Source organism: Brassica napus, chromosome C6 (genome assembly GCF_020379485.1).
Source record: "Brassica napus cultivar Da-Ae chromosome C6, Da-Ae, whole genome shotgun sequence".
NCBI lineage: Eukaryota > Viridiplantae > Streptophyta > Magnoliopsida > Brassicales > Brassicaceae > Brassica > Brassica napus.
In genome coordinates, this window is record NC_063449.1 from 40,068,418 (window position 1) to 40,090,572 (window position 22,155).

The following is a 22,155-nucleotide window of genomic DNA, read 5'->3' on the forward strand; positions in this document are numbered from 1 at the left end:
ATAAACGCATAGATATAGGGGTTGGCAATAAAACGCGTAGATATAGGGTGGTGACGTGGTGTGGCCATGCCATTGTTTGTAACTGAGACGGAAGAAGTTAGGCTTAGGATCCAATTGGAGAATAACTGTAGTGCTGTTTTTTAATAGTAACAAAAACATACATGTATAATTTTTTGGTAAGTGTGGTGCAATACAGTTTTGTTTATCACCATTCGAAGCCTAAAATTATCAATCATCTCCGAGCCACCCCCATACACATTCCAGGCTATCATCTCCGAGCCACCGTAGCCCCTCCAGGTTTAGTAAATACGTAGAGCGGATTGCATAAACAAGACTAATCCACTTCCATAGTATTAATCACTTCACTATTTACCTAATCAAACTGACTGTTATTTTGACAAATTAATCTTGTACGAATAAATTAAGATTATAAGGAATAGCAAAACTAATATGTATTCATTCTGAAAGCGCTTTAAATTTTTCTTGTCAACATTTTCTATATAACCAAAGATGTTGACACAAAAATAACATACAAGATTGAGGTTTCCCCACTATAGTAAGAGTCTGAGGCATAGAACAAGCATATCATGCCCATATCATACAACAGAATTAAGCTGAACTGAACAAAAGAAGCCAAGATGACAAAAGAGAATATATGAGTTTAACTTTTCATAATACTGAAAGTTGAATGATGGCCAATTCTCGTTCTTTAATTGATTTCCACATTTGCATTCTTTTGTGCTAGCATCATTTTCATCCTACAAAATAGAAGCAAAAACTGATATTGTTTCATGCCCAAGATGATCATCTTTAACTTTACAAATCCGACTATTAACAAATAGCCTCTCCATGAGAATTAGCTTACCTATTGGCAGAGATATACTTTTCTATCTCTTGTTTCTGCTCAGGCTTGAAAGCTAACCATTTTTCATGTGGAGATAAATCATCAAAGGTTCCTCCTACATCTGTGCATGAATAAAAGAATGAGATTTGAAACACTTGCACAAAAACACAAACGAAGAGTTTCAGTAAGTTTCAAACCTTGAAGCAAAAACTTTGGTTCTTCTTCAAAGCACTTTAGTTTCCAGAGAGCAAGACCATCATCACTCAAAAGGATCGGGTCAGTTCTAACAGCATCACATCGTTGCCTCTCTGCAAAACAGGTTACATCAGTTTAAGCATGAAACACGACATTTGTAAGACCGTTGATGATAAATAGTTTTAAGGGCATTTAGATTTACTTCTAGATGTTGCCTTCAGCATCTCTCCATAAGCTTCTTTAGCTTCAGCTTTTATTTGAGCCAAAACTTTGTGGTGCTCTTCCATGGACAATGGAGCTCCTTTTTTTTCCATATGGGCTTTGACAAGATCACCTTGGATCTTCTGCCTCAGTTGTTTCTCCTACAAAGAAAAAAAAACAAAGTTTAGCATAATTAGTTTTGATTAAAATCATCTTGCAGATTATAGAAAATACCTTTTCCTTTGCAGCTGCAGCCTTTTCTTTTGCTTCTCTTTCCTTTGTGTCAGACTCCTTACTTTCGTTCTCAATGAAATTCCTCATTTTCCTATAATTTTTTTCACACAAGTGTATTAAGTCATAAGGGAGCATTAGTTACAAGTAAAGTGAATGTGAATACATACAATGTGCTAAGTGATTCATCACATAAGAAGTTGAGAAGCTTGAGCCTTGCTGATGCATCCATCTTTTTGTACTCAGAGACACCTGATTTGAAGGTTTCAGGTGGGAAAACGTCACTCAGAACTCCTGACTGCAATAGGCACTCTCCAAGAGAGCTGAACCAAGTGCTGTCAGTTGCACTTAGAGACAAAGACCTGTAAGAATCATTTAAACGCATCAGAAACAAGAACAGTCATATATATACATTGTCTGAGGGCAAAAGTAATAACACTCATACATATCTCTATCATGTGATATTAATTCCATCAACTGGATCATCATCGGTATAACAGAGCAATATTGTTGCCTCCTTGTGTTACGCCCACTTCCAAAAACCGCAGCAACAATAGACTTAGCATGCCCTTGCTTCAAATCGAGAGCCTGTCAGAAAAGTCCAAAATAAAACACAGATTAAGAGAGTAAGCAACACAAGGAATGATTACATATGATAAGTTAATTAACCAATAGTCCAATACCTTTCCAAAGGCTGAACAAAACTCAAGAAATTGCAACACATTTCCAGTTTCTTCAGTGGGTATGTCAATGCCTGAGACGTTAGTCAAGCTTATACCATTAGGAAGTTTAGCCTCAATCTGAATTTCCTCCTCTTTCATTTTGTTAGTGGTTTTGGCTTTCTTGATCTTGCCCGCCACTTTGTTGTTCTCCTTGGCAACAGCTGATTCATAACATTAAAACTGTTAGCCTTAGTCACGACGTATTTAGGCAGCTTCAAAGCAAAACAGACGCATATGTACCTTCAACCGAAGCAGCCTCCTACAGAAACAATACAATAACAAATAAGCATGATACAAAAATGAAGCTTAGATCGCAAAAGCCTTATATATAAAGAAATGAATACCGGTTTTGCCTTTGGAAAGCCATTTTTTGTCTTATTCAAAGCTTTCTTGAGCTTGCCTGTAACTTTGTTGTTCTCCTTGGCAACATCTGATTCGTAACATGAAAACAATTAGTCTTAGTATCTCCACATTAGGACAACTTTAAAGCAAACAGACACCACTTATACCTTCAATGGAAGCATCCTCCTGCAGAAACAATATACTCAAATAAGCATATAGTATATAAAAAATGAAGCTTAGATCACAAAAACCTTGGATACAAGATAGAGAAATGAATACCGATTTTGCCTTTGGAACCCCAGTTTTGGTCTTATTCAAGACTTTCTTGATCTTGCTTGTTGCTTTGTTGTTCTCCTTGGCAACAGCATCTGATTCAAAATATAAACTATTAGTCTCGGTATTAGGACAACTTCAAAGCAAACAGACGCCACTTGTACCTTCAACAAAAGCATCCTCCTGCAGAAACAATATAATCAAATAAGCATAATATAAAAATATTAAGCTTCATCTCAAATAAACTTTGAAGATAAGATAGAGAACTGAATACCAGCTTGGCCTTTGGAAAGCCGGTTTTGATTTTGTTCAAGGCTTTCTTGATCTTCCCCGCTGCTTTGTTGCTATCCTTGGCAACAACATCTGATTCATAACATAAAAACCGTTAGTCTTAGTCTCTCCTTCGTAAGACATTTTCAAAGCAAACAAATATAATCAGTCAGTGCTGCAACTTCTACCTCCATTGGAAACATTCTCCTGCATAAACAATACAACCAAATAAGCATAATAGTAAATTAAATCAAATGAAGCTTATATCACCAAAAAAAAAAAGAAAAAGAAACTTAAATTAGAGAGATGAATACCAGCTTTGGCTTTTTCTTCTGATAAGAAAAGGTATCATGACCCTCAACCTCTAGAAGCTCAGAGACTGATGACAGCCCACTTGCTTTAGCCTTGTGTGTTAATATCCCTGTTGGGCTTTGGCCTCGTTTCTTCCTACAAGATCATCATCATCAACAACACAAAGACTCTCTCTCTCTCTCTTAATAAGATCTGAAAATGTTACCTGCAGCAACTGCAGTTGCAGATGCCTCTGCACTTAGGACAACGCCAATCAATTAAGGCACCCACCTCCTCTGCCTTCTCCCCATACCTATTGAGTAAGCACTTATGACAATAGCTAATGGGACATTGCTTCTCCTTCTTCATGGCCTTGCAGGAAGCAACAAAGTCCATCGTCTTCTGTCGACACTGCAAAGAGAAACAAAACCAAATTCAATCCCCACACGTTCGATGATAATCGAAACAATTTGGGAATCTGGGGAGCTCAAATCAAAATGACTAACTGATCTAAGTTGAATCAATCAGAGAGTAAGAGCTGTTGTTCTTACCTGGTGACAGCATCTGCCGTTGCTAGAGTCGTAGATTTTTCCACCGATGACTCGAACGCCAGGATCCGATTTGCGCTTCGAGGCTTTCACGTCATCCAAAGCCATAGCAATAAGAAGTTAAACCCTAGAAATGTAATTCGAAAGAGAGAGAGAGAGAGAGAGAGAGAGAGAGAGAGAGAGAGAGAGAGAGAGAGAGAGACTTTTCAATTGGGTTAGTGGAGTACTCTCCAGATTCAGCAATTTAGGAGAAGGGATAACAGATTGGGGGGGGGAGGGAAAACGAAATTAGATTTCGAAATTTTGAGAGAGAGAGAGAGAGAGAGGGAAACCAAAATGTTGAGGAGGGAGAGTGAGTATTGGCGCTTGTATTTTCTTTTTTTTTTAACATTTGCAGGTTCCAATGTTTTTGGGGGTGGTGCGACTGTCCTTAATGAGATATTGCATCTTCCATTAGAGTTAATCAATTGGATCGGAAGTTGGTTTAGCTTGTAGAGGTGAAAACAAGATGCACGCTATGTCCAGCCACTTTAACCGAAAATTGAAACTGAAATCGAATGAGTATCCGAATATTAAAAATACAATTTACTAGCTAAAATTCACAAATATCCGAGGATTCTTATTTTGTTTACATCCAAAACACACAGAAACTGAAACAAGAATCTAACGAGTAACTGAGTATTCAAAATATGATTTACTAGCTAAAATATCTAATTACATTTTATTTTGAAATAAACAATTACCTAAAATAAAATATATAAAAAATATTTATATCCGTAAATATTTAATATATTCAAAAACTGAAATACAGGGAGAATCCACTTAATAATTTTTCTTGTCTGAAATACTTTATACTTTGTGTTGTGTCTTTACACCATGTTACAGATTTCTTACAAGTTTTCTTCATAATTTGTATAACTCCGGTTTTTCTAGTATTCAAAATTCAAATGACTCCGGTTTTTCTAGTATTCAAAATTCAAATCTTACGATATAAAAACATTGACCAATAGAGTTTCAATGAAGCAGGAAACATGCACAAACTAATTGGAGTCCAACTCGATCAAGACACGACACAAAACATAACCACCAAGTACTTTTTGTCAACCATCTATACAGTGTGCAAATACTCTTTTTTTTCTTTTGCCAAAGGTTTGGATACATATCTTTTGGTTCTTATTGATCATTCATATATCATCTTATTTCAGCGGTAATATGGTATAAGTAGATCTGAAAAACAAGACGCAACATGGGGCATCCTGTAGAATAACTACACTAGACTGAAAAAAATCATTCACTTCACTTTGAACAAACTAAACACTCCCACTCAAAGATAGATATATGAAACCCCGACTGATGTAAGACAAACAACGCATCCTCCGGTTTCCTTCATAGCTATGAAACTAGCCATTCTGGTGGTCTCCTTTCTCCTCTCACTCCAGCTCTTTCAGAAAGTCAACATTGTCCACAAACACCTGCAAAGCCCAAAAGGTTAAGCAACTCAAACACATTTAGTCAGAGCTATTTCCATGAAAATGATGAACCTCTCTCTCTCTCTCTCTCTCAGAACCAGAATCTTACCGACTTCCAGCCATCAGGATCCAAACAGGCGGTGATCTTTGTGCTTATACCTGGTAAGGGACCAGGTTCCCTCGTGATTTTCCCACCAAAGAGTTTTACAGCCTCTGCGGTTTTGTACACGTCATCCGTCCCTATCGCAATCTGACAATATTTTTTTTACAAGTTAGAAACTATAGCTACCTCTCTCTCTCTATATCGAAATTTACTCTTTACCTGAGCATAAGCATTTCCTTTATCATATTCAGTGACACCATAGTTATATGTCAGCTCTAGGACTGCAGTTTTGTCTTCTGGACCATATCCCATCATAGCTATTGTGTACTGCAAACAAACACTTATGGTAAGCGATTTATAGACATAAACCAAACCAAACGAACCAACAATAGTAGCAGGATTTGCAGGTAAAATTTGAACAGTAAAGACCATACGTATAGAAAGTGAAAGTTACAGTGACACAGGTAAGAATTAGATTCATGAGCCATGGCATGTTTACCTTGTACTCTGGGTTGTCTCTTGTGCGCAGAAGTTCCATTCCAAAAGCCTATAAAGAATGGAAGAAGCACCTATTATCAGAAGATAACAATGCATTCTGATAAAAGAAAGAAAGAAAGAAACAGAGATAATATATCAGATAAAACACATTGTTCAGTTCAGGCTAGCAAGCTCTCCTATCGCACAAGGATTTCATAGGACTCAACCTTCTCATAGAATTTGATGGACCTGTCAAGATCACCAACACGGAGCATAACTTGGCAAAGAGGTTCTGGTGTAGGACCTCTCTCCAAGAGTTCAAATTTGTAACCATCAGGATCTTCAATGAATGCGATAACAGTTTTACCACCTTTGACAGCACCAGGCTCCCTTGTTACTTTGCCCCCTTTCGCTTTTATAAGTTCTACCGTTTTCGCCACCTTTTTGGAAAGAAAAAAAAAAGAAAGTTCAATTCTTAGAAAAAGACACACAAAACAAGAAGGCAAAACACATTAAAACAAGAAGGCTCACATCGTCGACAGCAATACCAAAGTGACCAAAACCTGCTCCAATGTCATACTTGTCAACTCCATAATCTGGAAATAAAACAACACTTAACACATAAGCCAACCATAAAGCTAAACAAAGTACATCACTTTGGAGCTTGACACACTTACTATAAGTGAGCTCAATGACAAAATGTGAATCTTCGGGACCATAACCAAGAAAAGCATTTGTATACTTCTCTTCTGGTATATCACGCTTGCGTAGAAGCTTCATTCCAAGACATTCCGTATAGAACCTGCACCAATTAGATCGCTTCAGCTAATCTTAAATCTCTTTGGCATTAACAGAGAAAACCCGCTTATAAAAACGTACTTTATGGTCCGGTCTAAATCGCCAACACGGTAAACGACGTGAAGCATTCTCCTGTTATCATCTTTGACCCACTTGAGAAGATCCTCTTCAGTAGCGGCCGTGCTTGCGTTTCCAGATTCAGCTACTCCTAAGCAGCTTACGCTTCTTCTCAAAGTCAAAAGCTTTGACTGAGTAACATCTGTGGAAACACAAAACAAATCAATTGAAACTCCATCAAGACCATAGATGACAAATCAATTGAAACAAATGATTGATTTCAAAATTATTATCTCTAAAGGTGGAGGAGGAGGAGGATTACGGGAGAAAGAGAGGGTGGAGCGAGAGAGATTCCTGGAGACGACGGGGAAGCGAGGAGATGCAGAGACGCAGCCTAGCAAGGAAGGTCGGATGGTGGAGGCCATTGAGATTATCCTCATCCTCACAGTCTCCTCTCGAGTCTGTCTGTGATTGTGAACCAAGCAAGCGGTAGTAGTTACCTTTCCTCCCTCGAGTGAAGCCAACGGTGAAGATAAAAGCTCTATTTTTTATTTTTATTTTCTGTCGATTTATAAAAATAGAATAAAATGGACCAGGTTTATCGAACTTTAGCATTAGTACTTTTCTTTTTGATTTTTGTTAGCACATAATTAAATTATATTTTATCAGAATGTATAATTGAACGATTCTCATGAATCAAGATATCTGGAATCAAAATTCTAATTAATCAGATTATGACACGCATAATCAGGGCCAGCCCTGCCCATAAAGCTAAGGCTTAGGGCACCACAAATAATAGATAAGTTGTGAGTGCTGAAATTATAAACGTTGCTTCTAGTCTAGTGGTTGTAGAGTTCTCCCTATGCCCTTCACCTCACAGGTTCGATCTGTAACATTTCTAAACTTCTATACTCTTTTATTTATAGTGAGAACATTTTCCTTCTCTGAAGATAACTACAAAAGATTTCTTGATTTCTTTATTCAATGACATGAAATATTTGGTTACATGTTCCACGGACCCATATGTTATTAGATAAATAATTTAATCAACACAACTTAATTATATCTTTTATTTTTTTTAAACAATTATTCTTCTCTGTTTTTTTTTCTGTTTTGTTAATTATTAGACTAGATTTGTAATTAAAAAAAAACATAAAAGATAATATTAACTTAAAATATCAGTTGCTCATGTTTCACTCTTTCATTGTGATTGAATTTGAAATATCTCAATGGGAATCTCAAATAGGTCTTTTCTTTATTTTTTATTTTTTGCAAGTGTTTGTAATTTTGTTAGAAACTTTTGAATTTTTTTAAAAAAATCTTAACATCATAGGGTTTTATTATTATGTGAAAACAATAAAATTTGTGAAGTTGATGTTAGCATACTTTATTAAGTCTTTTTGCAAAATTGACCTACAACTTAAAGTCAAACACAAAACTAACCTTTTTTTTTTTTTGAAAATAGGTTTTGCCCTATTCACCTCACAAGTTCATATAATTTACGAAAATGCCATCAATTTTTTTTTTTTTCGAAAATGACATCTTTACTCTCTCACCCTCATCATCTTCAAGTAATTACAAGATTGCCATTGTCATCAATACCACAACCACCATGAACAACCAATTTGAAGCTCTTAAAGCTCCCAAAATCGATTTACCCTTCTTCTTTTTCCATTCTTGTGAACTAAACACAACATATCTTTCACTTTCTCTCCACAATGAGCTAAAAAAACCCAAGATTTTGATTCTAAAATTTTTATGGTTCATAGAGTCATAGAAGCTAACGATTCTAGGTGGGTGACTTTCGTTTGTGATTTTGTGTGCTTGGAGAAGCCTTATGTATGCTAAGGAACTTATCTCACCAATTTAAGGTATGACATCGAGTTTTTTTCCAGATCTGTTCGTCTGACGACTTACTTGGGAAGTCGTCTGGCTGTAGACGACTTACCTGGAAGTCGTCTGGTCAACGCAAAGGTTATTTTTGCAATTGACTTTGAAATCTGTAACCTGAGACGACTGAAAGTTAAGTCGTCTACTATTGTTTGGTTTCAAAAAAATTTCCAAAGAACCTAGACGACTTACATTTCAGTCGTCATAGGTTAGTTTTGCATTTGACTGGATTATTTCAGAAGTTTGACTTTTCTGGACGACTTACATTTCAGTCGTCTAGTGAAAATTAAAATAATAATATTTTTTTAAAAGTAGACGACTTATAGTTAAGTCGTCATAGGTTAGTTTTGCAATTGAAAAAAAAAATTCAAGATTTAATTATATACAGACGACTTATAATTCAGTCGTCCACGAGACGACTGAAATGTAAGTCGTCCAGGATTTACGAGGTTTGACCAGAATCTCGGAAAAACATCCTCGACGACTTACAAGTAAGTCGTCTGGTGGACGACTGAATTATAAGTCGTCTGGTGGACGACTGAATTATAAGTCGTCTGTGTATAATTAAATCTTGAAGTTTTTTTTTTCAATTGCAAAACTAACCTATGACTACTTAATTGTAAGTCGTTTACTTAAAAAAAAAATATTATTTTAATTTTCGACAGACGACTGAAATGTAAGTCGTCTGGGGAAGTCAAACTTCTGTAATTATCCAGTCAAATGCAAAACTAACCTATGACGACTGAAATGTAAGTCGTCTAGCTTTTTTGGAGTTTTTTTTTAACCAAACAATAGTAGACGACTTATTTTTCCGTCGTCCGAAATAACAGATTTCAAAGTCAATTGCAAAAATAACATCTGCGTTGACTAGACGACGTATAGTTTAGTCGTCTGGACAACTTAGATTGAAGTCGTCCGCGTCTTCTCCACTAGTTTTTAAGTCTTCTACGTTAGTTTTTGAATAACTTGTATTTTTAAGAGTGATAAGTAACTTCAAGATATGTAAAACTCATATTTACAAAATATGTTCTCTCCCTTAGTTTTACTAAATTTGACTAAGTTTTTCAACGCAAACTTATAAAAAAATATGATATGCTTTGACTAGTTACTATTGTTTGTTTCCATCTCTTAAGTATTATTGTTATAGACAATAATGATGACTATTGTTATGAGTTGGAAGAAGGGTTAAATGCTTCTTAAAATGTTGTATCAATATGAAGCTACCAACAATCTTGTTTATTAAGATGAGAAAAGGCCATTGGAGTTTATTATTGCATATGAGAGATCCAAAGATAAGAAAAAGGCTACTGAAGTCTATTATTTCATTGATTTGTAAATGTGTAAACACATTGTTAGCACATTTAATACATCTTGGAAAACATTATTACTGATTTTACAAAAAATTCACAACTAAAAGAGTAGACATGCAATTCACAAAATAGACCACAAACAAAACTATTATAGATCATTCCTCTACAAAGACAAGCTTGGATTCCACTTGAGTAGACAAGACCAGACGACTTTTAAGAAGTCCAGACGACTTCTAAGAAGTCCAGACGACTTCCAGGAAGTTCAGACGACTTCCAGACGACTTTACAGGAAGTCCAGACGACTTTCAGACGACTTTCAGACGACTTCCAGATGACTTCCAGACGACTAACAAGTAAGTCGTCCCAGAAGTCTTCCAGATCTGAAAAACCTGCATATTAAATCCAGATCTGAAAACCCCGCATATTCAAAAACGTTCAAATGACTTAAAAACAGAAAAAATGAGTAGAAGATTAGATAAATCTACCTTTACAGAACACACAAAAATACATATCTAAAAATAATAGATCTACCATTAAATTAGTGGAAGATGAGTACTATCTAATTAAAAACCTGCAAAAAGATAGATTAGTAAGAAAGACATGAGACAAAACTGAAAATTCCTATAAAGTTTGGTGTTTTCAAGTCAAACAGATTAGAGTGGGTTTGGAGAGTTTTAGTTTGAGAAAAAAAAGTAAGAACTTTATACAACAAGAAGTTACCAAATGAAGAAAAATCAGACATAAGAACTTAGCAAAACGCTCAGAAAAATCCAGACGACTTCCTGGAAGTCCAGACGACTTCCTGGAAGTCCAGACGACTTTGTCAGAAGATTTCCAAGAAGTCCAGACGACTTCCAGATGACTTCCAGACGACTAACAAGTAAGTCGTCTCAGAAGTCTTCCAGATCTGAAAAACCTGCATATCAAATCCAGATCTGAAAAACCTGCATATCCAAAAACGTTCAAATGACTTAAAAATAGAGAAAATGAGTGGAAGATTAGATAAATCTACATTTATAGAACACACAAAAATACATATCTAAAATTAATAGATCTACCTTTAAATTAGTGTAAGATGAGTACTATTTGATTAAAAACCTGCAAAAGAGATAGATTAGTAAGAAATACATGAGACAAAACTGAAAAATTCATATAAAGTTTGGTGTTTTCAAGTCAAAGAGATTAGAGAGAGGTTGGAGAGTTTTAAAATGATGAACATTACATTTTTGTTGCAGCCATTTGAGAGGAGGAGAGAGAATGTGTAAATTTTTCTTTATATAGGGAGACAAAAAATCCAATTACGTTAAATATTTTTGACTCAGACGACTTCCTAGACGACTTACATTTCAGTCATCTGTTGAAGAAATTAAAACAGACGACTTACATGTAAGTCGTCCAGAAGAGTTTAATATTTTTATTGGGAAATTAAATATTTTTAGCGGGAAACTAAAATAGAAGACTTTCCAGACGACTTACAAGTAAGTCGTCTGGTTTAAATTATTTAAGCGGGAAAATAATTTTTTAAAAAAAAAATTAGGCGGGAATATTTGGACGACTTACATGTAAGGCGTCTGTTTTAATTTCTTCACCAGACGACTGAAATGTAAGTCGTCCGAGTAAAATGATCCGGTTAGGTTAAAACGTACATTGGTAAAATTAAAGGTTCGGTACGATGTGGACGACTGAAATATACGTCGTCCGGGTAAATTATTCAACAGACGATTGAAATATAAGTCGTCCACACCCTAAACATAACCCCTAAACTTAATTATCTAATTAAACACTTCATAAAACCAAATCAAACTTGAAAAGTGTTTACTATACACAGAAATAAACACATATAGGTGAAAACTAATTTTTGAAAAAAACATTTTAGTTTTCCAAAATCTAACCCTAACAATACATACAATACTACAACATATGTTTGCCAAACTCCTAAACCAAAGTATTTCATGATTCACTACTTCCACTCATCTATCTTCAAAACAAATCAATTTTATCGTATCTTAATTTATATCACTTAAAAGTGTTTATAATTACTTGATTTTTATTTTTCACGCATCAAAATATTTTTTTACAAGATTTATAAATTATTTTTAAAATAAACTGGTACCAGACGACTTACACTTCAGTCGTCCAGATGACTTCCAACATCTCAGACGACTCATACGATTTACTGGGGCTATATTCGTAAAAATGGCTTCTGTTTTTTTGTTTGGTCACAAGGGGTTGAGCTGTAATTTCACTAGGCTTTTAGGTTAGTTTTGCATTTGATTCAAGTTTGGGTATAGGTTTGGGATTAAAATCAAGTTGTGGGTTAGTTTTGGCAAAAACCCCACTTTATTATATGTTTTATTTATCTATAAATTATATTTTTGTTCTTTTTGAATTTGTAAAAAATGCTGCTAAAATAATATTTAAAATTAACCAAATAATAAAAAACAGACTTGAAATTTTTTATTCAAAAATAAGGAAAAAACAGACAATATAAATTAAAAATAATGTTTTAATGTTTTAATGTTTTTTTTTTTGAAAATATCTCTAATTTTAACACTATCTAGCATTATTTTAATCATATACATAAAAGTATAATAAATCTAGTTATAATAAAGGGGCAACATTTTTTTGGTCCGCTTTAGGCGGCCGACAAGTCCGGACCGGCACTGCGCATAATATATTAAATTTGTAAGATTTTGAATGTGAGACTGAGATGTGTTAAAAAGATGATAATCTCATTTCAATTTCAGTTCTTCAAAAATACAATTAAAAATAATACGAAAAAACTAAATAAATGAATAATATTTTTTATTATTATATAATTATAAATCTGTGTACATAATTTCATATTTTAAAATGAACCAAAAACTAATTATGCGTTTCTAAAACGCAAATCAAAATTTAATTTTATTATTATATAGTGAGCTCTTAAAACTCTTTCATATGTATAGGGATTGATTGGCAAGTGATTTAGAAGTGTTTTAGGATCTTTCTACAACCCAAATTATTTTTAAAATATAATTATTTACTAATTATGCTTTGTAAAGATTTTTTAAAGTTACAAATTGTTTTTCTTTTTTGTTTATTTTTAACTGTGAAAAATAATAAATCTAGAACATTTATTTTTTACTTTAGAAAATTTATATATGAGTCACTAAATCTTTTCAAACCTACAATTACAATCCTACAGCAAAATTATTTACGAACACAACAAAAAAATCTATAATTTTATTTCTATAGCATAAAAATATAAAGGTACAACTACTTCCAATCATCCCCATACTTGTTGGATCAAATAAATGGTAATCAAAAGTTGGGTAATAAAACTCATACAACTAACACTTTGAGAAATGACTTAAAATAATATCACTTTTCATAAATACATTCGATCAAAAACAACTTAACATTTCATTAAAAAAATAGTATAAAATTTGAGGTAAAGTTAGAGTTACCATACTACTTTCTACAACCATATTCATGGCAACGTTTTTCTCATTTCTCTTATATAAATCAGAAAAACGTACAGTAATTATAACGTATCAAAAATTTATTATTCACAACAAGCAAAAAGATGGTTTTATTTTACATAAATTATGGGTGAGGGGTTCGTATCAAAAATATGGTCATTATTATTATCCTTGTAAGAAACCTAAAATTAGACGATTTGGATCCATTCTCCAACGCTCGGCACACCATTGTAAACAACAAAGAGAAGATAATAGCCAGGAGGAGCAACCTTTCCACTCGGAGGAGCAATGGCATGGATCTGATGAAGGTCGCGAACCTCTTTCTTGATATCAAAGATACCCAAAATGAGCAACCTCATGTTCATCGACACAGCATGTGTAGTAAACGGTGGTGCCAACATTGTAACCTTAACATTCTCCTTCGTCACATCTTTTTGGTTGAGGTGGATCCTTATGTTAAACCTCTCTCCGTACCTGATCTGTTTCGGTGTAGCGGTGTTCACAATAGTTGGTCTCAAATTAGCGAGAGCCGGGTCGAGGTAAGGCGGCGAGTATTTCTGGAGGCGGACCTCGGTTGGGAACATAACATCGTACTTGTAACCGTCGTTAGTGTTGCTTCCACCTACAAGAACTTTACCGTCGGGGAGAGCGAGTGCGATGGAGTGGTACACGCGCGCGATGGGGGAAGGAGCGAGCTCTTTGAAACGTTGGCCTAACGGTTTGTCTGGCGCGTACATGATCGGGGAGAAAAGTGGATCTCTGCCGTTACCCCATCCCGAGGTTCCACGTCTCACGCCGTTAATGATTATGACTTCACCGTTGGGAAGGAGGACAGCATCACTCATGACACGCGGCATTGGCATCGCCTCTGTGACCCATACAGGGTTCTTACTGTTGAGGCTGATCCTCTGGCAGTCTTTCAAGGCCGGTTCGTAGATCTTCTTGGTTTCAGCACGGTAGAATGCGTCTTGTCTGGCGCCACCGCAGATGAGGACATCAGCAGGGATGACGGCAGGGTTCTGGACGTCGAGGCGGATGGGGAGAAGTGCTGAGGAGGCGGAGCCAGGGTAGTTACGGGCACCGCCAGGGAGCTGAGGGAACTCTCTGATGACTCTATTTGTTTTCGGGTTAAGAAGGATGGAACGGTTGTTGGCGAACATGAAGAGGTTACCATCGGTGTTGAGCCAAACAAATGGGTACAGATTGTTTTCTGCTGGATCATCTGTTTCTCTAAGAAGCTGCGAGTCATAGAGTTTCTTGTTGTCGACCCCTTCTTGATAGATATACTCGTAGTTGAGAGCGTCTCGGCCTCCAACAACGATGAAACTGCCATCAGGGAGAGTGGCTTGTGTTGAGTACCATCTCCTTGCAGCTAATGCGGTTGGGTACTCCACCCAACCGCAGTTTTCGCAGGTCGAAAGGTATCTCGCCGTGTTTCCTCCTCCTTGGAACCCTCCTGTGCTTACCAATGTCCCATTTATGGTTAAGCCTCCTGAGGAACACCATGTGTCCGTCGAAAGCTGCCAATATTATTTCCATCAACTCCATCAAATCTTAAAATGTTTAATTATATTCAAATATGTATTTTAAGCATGTGGACAAGATTTGCAATAAATTACCAAACACTTTGGTGTATTTAGCCACCAAATATAACTTATAAAAAAAATTTAACATGTAATTTAGAGTCTATATTTCAAATATTCATACTGTTTGGCAGAACAATAGTAATGAGTAGTTTAATTTTTACCGCGAGAGGCCTGATGTTTCCGGTTTCGATATCGATGAGAACGGAGTGAGCCCAACAATCAATGGCATTTGTCTTTGTGTCATAAACATGGCAAGGTACACCAGGAGGGAGCTTGATCTTTGAAATTCTCCAAATGGTTGCATCATAAAACTGGACTTTGTTGATCTTTGGCATAAGAATGGCGTGCATAGCGGATACGCCAGAGTTCTTCAGGAATAACTCCCATTTTCCGGGCCAATTCATTTCAGGACCTTTGGGGGTGGGGTCGGTGTCGACACCATCAGCCCTAAGGTCTGGTGGTTTTAGCTCGGCGGCTTCGCGTCTGTTCCCAGTATCAGATGAACCAGCATCGGCAGGGCAGTTTTCTACCTCCGAAAAGGATGGCTGAGAATAGACTGCCAAGAAAACAATGACAGATAGTTTCCATAAGAGTCTTCTTGAGGCTCTCATTTTCTTTACTTTTTTACTTTAAAAAAAAATATTTTGGCTTAAACAATGAGAAACGATGTCTCAGGTTTTATTGGTTATGATTGCTTTTCGGAGAACAAGCTCATGTCTTTGGGAATTTATAAGCTTATTTTTGTTTGTTTTTGTCTCTTTTTTCTGAATGAGTGGTTAGCAAATTATTCCTCAGACTCACTGTCTATTTTTTGTACGGGTGTTATGTAAAATTAAAAATTATTGGCTTTATATTCGGCTATGTTTATGCATGTTAATTAGGTCTTTTGTATGGTTGGTCCTTTTTCTCTATCAGTTTATTATGTTCCGCTAGGTTTTTTCTCTTTTTTATATTTATATTTTGGAAAAATTGTTTTTAGAGCAAAAAAATGATATCTATGTCATTTTATACTGATCTCTATTTTGTGCCATTTTTTTCCTATAACACCCTTTAATATATTTGAAAATAAATTTAATAAATAGTTTTACAAACAAAAAAAAGTTGGAAAAATAGTAACTTTTGATAAAATACATATATGAACTTAGTGGTATTTTTTTAGTTATAAAAAGTTGAAATCATAAATTTCAGATTATGTTCTAAATAAAGTATAAATGACATTCTACAAAGTTGAAAATGAAATTTATTTTTTTCATTGAATCTACAATGTTTAGAATACATGATCTACGTAAATAGGAGTATTCTAAAAATATTTAGAATACACAGTATGCGCTTAACCTACCGTTCTAAAATCTTTAGAAATCAAAATCTACACATTAATATAAATCTAAAACACGTAGAAACCGACTTCTACAGATTTACTATAAATCTAAAACATGTAGAAATCAAAATCTACACATTACTATAATTCTAAAAAACTGTAGAAACCGATTTCTACAGATTAGATGTATTCTACGATAAAAAATCAGTTCCTAAAAATATGAAAACAAAATATTTGGGAATATTCACTTTTATATTTTGAAAAAAAAAATCGATTTAAAAAAACAAAACGAAAAAAGAACTAAAAAAAATGAAAAAAAAACCTTGGTAACCTTCTTCGCCGTCTTCTATATTCCATTGATTGTTCACAAAATTTCCACAACGATCCCTCAGAATTATAGCCCATTCTTCCGATTCTCTCTGCTTCTTCTTTATTTAAATGTTCGCAAAGGTTGCTGATGCACGTATACGACAACCTAAAATATTGAAACTTGGTCTTTTATCTCTAACACTGATAAGATAATTTATGTATTAACACAATTTGATTTTAACGTTACAAAGCTATTGGCTAAATTATGAAAGTCTATCTAGTTTTAGGTTGAATGTCAAAGAATATGAATTTTTGCATCAGGAAAATTAACTAATTAAGGTGATTAATTATCAGTTAGATTTTTGAAATAATTAAATCCCAATTTTGTTTTGAAGTAAAAAACTATGTTTAAAACTACCGTTTATATAAACGAATTCAATATTTTGTTTCTAAAGCACATGCATGCTATGCTGCATGTAATTTTTCAGTTTTGACAAGAAAATACAATTTCAGAGTTTTACCTAAAAAACATTTTTTAACAAGAAAATAAAATTCTGTAAGTTTGGTGAAAAATTAAATTTACGGGTTTAACAAAAAATATAATTTGCAGTTTTGGCAAAATGTGCGATTTTACATTCTAAAAAAAAAATATTTGTTTTATAAAATAATTGTAAAATGCATGTACGTTTTCTCATCTATAACGTACATTCAAATTGTCCATATAGATAATTGTATTATTAGTACTTTCTAATTTTGGTGGAACCATCTTCATCTAAAAGGTCCATTTTGGTTTAGCCAAATAAATTTGAACTTTGCAAATGTTAAAAAAATCATCTTAATAGTTCATCTGAATGTTTTCCATTTTTACACTAAACGAACTTTAGTTCTCATTTGTATCTAGATAGGATATCTGGATAAACTAACGAACAGCCCCCTATCAGCTGAGCTTTTTCTCTTTTATTTTTAAAAGTTCACTTAGGTTTTACTTATGCACATATACTTTAACAACCTAACGCTAATATTGATTTTAATTGAGAACCTTCTGAATGTTTCTTTCTGCATTCCTAATCTCATATTGAAACTTGGTCTCTTATCTGTAACATTGTAAGTTAAGATGGTTCATGTATTACGCAATTTGATTTTAACAGTGCAAAAGTTATAGGCCAAATTTCAAAAGTTATTTAATTTTAGGTTGAATGTCAAAGTATTATTAAGTTTTTTTGTCTAAATAATTAATTTAGGTGATTATTTCTGGTTATTTTTTACAAATGAAATAATAGTTTATATTTAGAAGTAAAAAATGATTAGAAGTATATTTGAGTATGTGATTTGACGAAAAATAACATTCACAATTTTGATAAAAATCAAATTTTATTAGCTTTTTTCGAAAAAAATAAATCTGCAATTTTACAGAAAATATAATTTTATGATTATAACAGAAATATAATTTGGGCAAATCTCCAAAATAGCACATTTCTAAGTTTATATCACAAAAATAGCACTCAAAAACTAAAATGACCAAAATAGCACATTTCTAAGTTTATCCTTTGAAAATTTTAATTTTTTTATTTTTCAAAATTTGAAATCTTATCCCCAAAACCTCATTTCTCAACTCTAAACCCTAAACCCTAAACTTTAAACCCTAAACCTTAAACCCCAAACCATAAACCTTAAACCCTAAACTCTAAACCCTAAACTCTAAACCCTAAACCCTAAACCCTAAAATCTAAACCCTAAACCCTAAACCCTAAATCCTAAACCTCACCTTTTAACTCTAAACCCTAAACCCTAAACCCTAAATCCTAAACCTCACCCTTTAACTCTAAACCTTAAGTTTGTGACTTTTGATAAAACATTAAGTGTTATTTTTGTGACTTTTGACCTTGAATGCTAGTTTAGGAACATCAACTTGATTTAGTGCTATTTTTGTCTTTTTTCTCATATAATTTTACAGTTTTAACAGATTTCACGGTTTTGATGAGAATGTAAAATTTATTTTTGTAAGATAATTGTAAAGTTTCATTGCAGTCATGTATGTTTGCTCATCTAACATTTTTTTTTTTTGGGTCAAAGCTCATCTAACATTTACATTCAAATAGGTCATCAAGATAGGGTATTTTAACAAACGCTACCGGAAAGCAGAATCGTATTTTATTTTTTAGAGCATATTTTGATCTACAACCTCAAACAGTGGACAATACAGAGTGAAGGAATAGGTAAGGGAAACGGATACACACATTCATGGTTTGGCTAGCAGAGAAATCTCAATCTCTTGAAGTGTTTTTCCTTTGGTCTCGATCACGTTCCTCTTCACGAACATCACCGCCATTAAACAGAACGTTGAGAACATCGAGTATAGTAGCCGAGGACCAAGCTGCTCAAGCAACTTCAGAAATAGTAAACCCACGAAGAAATTTATGACCTGCACACATTGTTAAGCAACGTTATGAACACAATCCATGAGATACTTAAAAACGACAAGTTTGTTATTATTATTACCCAATGCACAGACAAGCAGAGAGCCAAAGCTTTTGCTCTGATTCGGCTTGGGAAGATTTCAGGCAGGAGTAAACCTGGCACTGGACCAGCTCCTAGGGCGAATGTTAGCACAAACCTGTAAAAAAAAACGACAATATAGTTTTTTATTTAAAACAACAAAAATGATTAAAAACAAATTTCTGATTTTTAAAGAGACTTACACAAGAGTGCCACCGACTGATAAACACAGAGCCGAAAAATGCGGCAAGTATGAACTTGTAGCACCAACTTGAAGTGCCATTGCTAATGCCTATACACATCAAGATAGACCACATTAGCACTGATAATAGGAACAAAAGAAAAAAGGGTAACAACACAAAAAAATGTGCCAACACACCATGCCAATGAAACTCCAAAGGAGAAGAAGCTTTCTTCCTACTTTATCCATCAACACCATTGCGATTAGAGACCCTGATAATCACAACATTGTTACAAATTTACATTCCGAGATCCATATAACTGAGAAGTCGATTGAAAAGAAAAAAGAAAGTGGAGGAGAAGGTAAGTGTTACCCAAGAGGTTTGAGATTCCGACAAATATGTTGGCCATGTCTGATGGTACTCCGGCACTTTTGAAAACGGTAGAAGAGAAATAAAAAACAGCATTTATACCAGATAGCTGTTGCAAAGCAAACAGGGTTGATCCAATAAAAACAACTGCAAAAGGAACGAGTGAATAACAAAGTACTATACACCAGGTAACAAATATATATAATAGACGAGAATAGATTACATGTTTGCATTTACATTTTTTCGGGAAAATGGAAATAAAAATTATATACCTCTTGAATGCCGACCATATAAGAGCTCGGTGAGAGTCACAAAATCTGGCTCGTCCGTTTTGTCTAGTTCTAGTTTATGTAATTCTGCCATAGCTGTTTTCACATGAGACCCTCCGAGTAGCCTCTCAAACTCAGCTTCTGCTTCAGCTATCCTCCCTTGCTGCATAAGATGAGGAGACTTTCATAGATAATGATCACAAAAAGAAAAGAAAGAGGGGCAGTAGTGTAGGAACTCTGTAATTTACAGGCTCAAAAACGATAACATCGGTGTGAATGTGATGCATTTTCATTGTAAGTTGTGAAATGTAAAGCAGACCTTAAATAGCCACTGGGGAGACTCGGCACAGAAGAACATCCCTAAAGCAAGTGCCGCAGCAGGAATGGTTGATAACCAGAAACAGACACGCCACCTATGTACCATAACGATATATAACATGTTACAATACAATTAAGAGAGGCGTACCAAAAGTTGATTCTACAAAACAGTTTATGATGAAGTTTCTTACCAACCAGTTATGTTATGGACAGGAATCCCTATAAACAGAGCTGCCATCAGTCCCAGACATGTAGCTATCTGTATGAAGCTTCCATAAGTCCCCCTAACAAAAGCTGGTGATACCTACTCAAAATTTGAAAAAAATCTTCATAAGCGGCTTGAAACTTGTAGCAGAGTAAGATCCACACACTACGTTGATATATACCTCTGTGACATAGAGTGCTGCCACAGGTGGGCCAAGACCCATGCCAGTTCCAACCAAGAATCTCCCCAAAAGCATGACAGCTAAGCTATTACTAACTCCACTGAGAGATAAAGACATTATAGCATAAGCAACAAAGTCAACATTTGCTCAAGGATCATAAAGGGATTACAAAAATTACCTAACGAAAGCACCTAAGATCATAGGCAAGGCAGAAAGCTGAAAGGCTCTCCGCCGTCCGAGTCCATCAGCAGCTCCACCGCTGAATAAAGATCCGATGAACGCGCCACCAAGACATACACTAACCACCAAGCCTTCACATAACAAGTAAAGCAACATGTTATGACTAACTAAGGGTCCGAATGGTAAATATATATGTATATGTAGAAATTTTTGTTATTATTAACTGCGATGCGGTTTGATCGGTCACCATTCGAAGCCTAAGTAACTAAATGCGATGAAAGTAAATAATTAATACCTTCAGCTAATGTATTTCCAGTGAAGCCAAGATCAGAAGAAATGCTTTCAAGCGGTTCATTAACAACTCTGTAACAGAAAATTTTGAATAAAATTAACACAATTCTCATTAATAGTAAAATTTTTAAATAAAGATTGGAATGATGATCGAACCCTAAGTGGTAGCCGAAGAGGAAAGAAGAAAGCGTAGCGACAAGGACGTGTGGGAGAGAGCAGATCCATGGAGGATTCGTGGTTTCCGTTTCCTTGCTCACGTCGTCACCATCCAGTAAGAGACGTGAGTTATCTTCGACGTCGCCCATTGGAGAATAATCTCTCGATGGCGTTCTCTTGTACATCGAAGACGATTGCGAACCCCACATGCGGCAGATCGCTTTGATTTTTCACACTGTGTATTGATTCAGATTCGAACGAAATTAGAAATCGAAAGCTAAAGATCAATCAAAAGTTTCCAAAACTCGGATAATCAGCGAGAATCATTACGCGAATACGAAGAATCAGAGCACGACGACGAGCAGAATGATGAAAAACTCACAGATACTATTAAGATGAGAAAGCAGAGGTCACGAGATGTCTCTCAATAAAGAAGAAGGAGGAGAAGCTTCAAGAGGAAGAAGAAGAGAGGCAACGGTGAGCCGTGATCGCTAACGTGCGCATTTCCCAACTAGACGACAAAACGTCAAATGAGAATCATGTGCTTTTCTCTCTTTTTGCTTTCTACCATTCTACTCAACATCAATTTGCGTCCATTAATTAAACGCACGTGTCACACCCTCATACAATTTGTTGCTAGTCGCTAGATTTTTCTTTTTTGTCGGTGACCTCATCTTTTGTTAATTACTAACAGTTCGTAATTGTTTTCTTATAATGATTTTAGCATGTGTAACAAGGTGGGGAAGTATTATCAAGCCCGGCTCATATAATTGTTTTTCACAAAATGTTAGTTATACTATTATCAATTTA

At 35.0% G+C, this 22,155-nt stretch overlaps 4 protein-coding genes across 7 annotated transcripts; all 4 read right to left on the reverse strand.

Moving 5' to 3' along the window:
• Positions 1 to 437: 437 nt before the first annotated feature.
• On the reverse strand, positions 438 to 4,314 carry LOC106402763. 3 transcript variants are annotated; one of them, XM_013843552.3, is made up of 18 exons: positions 3,921 to 4,314; positions 3,596 to 3,780; positions 3,393 to 3,525; positions 3,267 to 3,285; positions 3,083 to 3,171; positions 2,973 to 2,991; positions 2,815 to 2,903; positions 2,703 to 2,721; positions 2,538 to 2,623; positions 2,434 to 2,452; positions 2,155 to 2,354; positions 1,917 to 2,059; positions 1,642 to 1,833; positions 1,475 to 1,565; positions 1,242 to 1,401; positions 1,042 to 1,152; positions 866 to 965; positions 438 to 758 (listed from the first exon to the last, which is right to left on the reverse strand). In XM_013843552.3, the coding sequence occupies exons 1-18, from the start codon at positions 4,023 to 4,025 to the stop codon at positions 710 to 712; spliced, it is 1,809 nt and encodes a 602-aa protein (XP_013699006.2). In that variant the 5' UTR covers positions 4,026 to 4,314; the 3' UTR covers positions 438 to 709. The 3 variants fall into 3 exon arrangements, with proteins under 3 accessions (XP_013699006.2, XP_048617035.1, XP_048617036.1); XM_048761078.1 differs by having other exon boundaries at positions 438 to 778; XM_048761079.1 differs by lacking the exons at positions 2,973 to 2,991; positions 3,083 to 3,171 and having other exon boundaries at positions 3,921 to 4,289.
• A 714-nt stretch (positions 4,315 to 5,028) lies between these two features.
• LOC106406212 (probable lactoylglutathione lyase, chloroplastic) lies at positions 5,029 to 7,413 on the reverse strand. Its single transcript, XM_013846832.3, has 9 exons — positions 7,144 to 7,413; positions 6,846 to 7,023; positions 6,644 to 6,768; positions 6,498 to 6,562; positions 6,194 to 6,406; positions 5,989 to 6,036; positions 5,709 to 5,816; positions 5,496 to 5,636; positions 5,029 to 5,389 (listed from the first exon to the last, which is right to left on the reverse strand). The coding sequence occupies exons 1-9, from the start codon at positions 7,259 to 7,261 to the stop codon at positions 5,348 to 5,350; spliced, it is 1,038 nt and encodes a 345-aa protein (XP_013702286.1). The 5' UTR covers positions 7,262 to 7,413; the 3' UTR covers positions 5,029 to 5,347.
• Positions 7,414 to 13,544: 6,131 nt separating this feature from the next.
• LOC106405048 (aldehyde oxidase GLOX1-like) lies at positions 13,545 to 15,780 on the reverse strand. Its single transcript, XM_013845666.3, has 2 exons — positions 15,233 to 15,780; positions 13,545 to 15,005 (listed from the first exon to the last, which is right to left on the reverse strand). Exons 1-2 carry the CDS (start codon positions 15,680 to 15,682, stop codon positions 13,674 to 13,676), a joined length of 1,782 nt encoding a protein of 593 aa, XP_013701120.2. The 5' UTR covers positions 15,683 to 15,780; the 3' UTR covers positions 13,545 to 13,673.
• Positions 15,781 to 18,832: 3,052 nt separating this feature from the next.
• On the reverse strand, positions 18,833 to 21,934 carry LOC106406727 (probable plastidic glucose transporter 2). 2 transcript variants are annotated; one of them, XM_048760917.1, is made up of 13 exons: positions 21,728 to 21,934; positions 21,346 to 21,580; positions 21,194 to 21,261; positions 20,897 to 21,029; positions 20,719 to 20,818; positions 20,524 to 20,636; positions 20,334 to 20,427; positions 20,018 to 20,177; positions 19,749 to 19,892; positions 19,574 to 19,647; positions 19,398 to 19,486; positions 19,198 to 19,312; positions 18,833 to 19,120 (listed from the first exon to the last, which is right to left on the reverse strand). In XM_048760917.1, exons 2-13 carry the CDS (start codon positions 21,552 to 21,554, stop codon positions 18,938 to 18,940), a joined length of 1,482 nt encoding a protein of 493 aa, XP_048616874.1. In that variant the 5' UTR covers positions 21,555 to 21,580; positions 21,728 to 21,934; the 3' UTR covers positions 18,833 to 18,937. The 2 variants fall into 2 exon arrangements, with proteins under 2 accessions (XP_048616874.1, XP_048616873.1); XM_048760916.1 differs by having other exon boundaries at positions 21,676 to 21,886.
• Between the last annotated feature and the right edge of the window lie 221 nt (positions 21,935 to 22,155).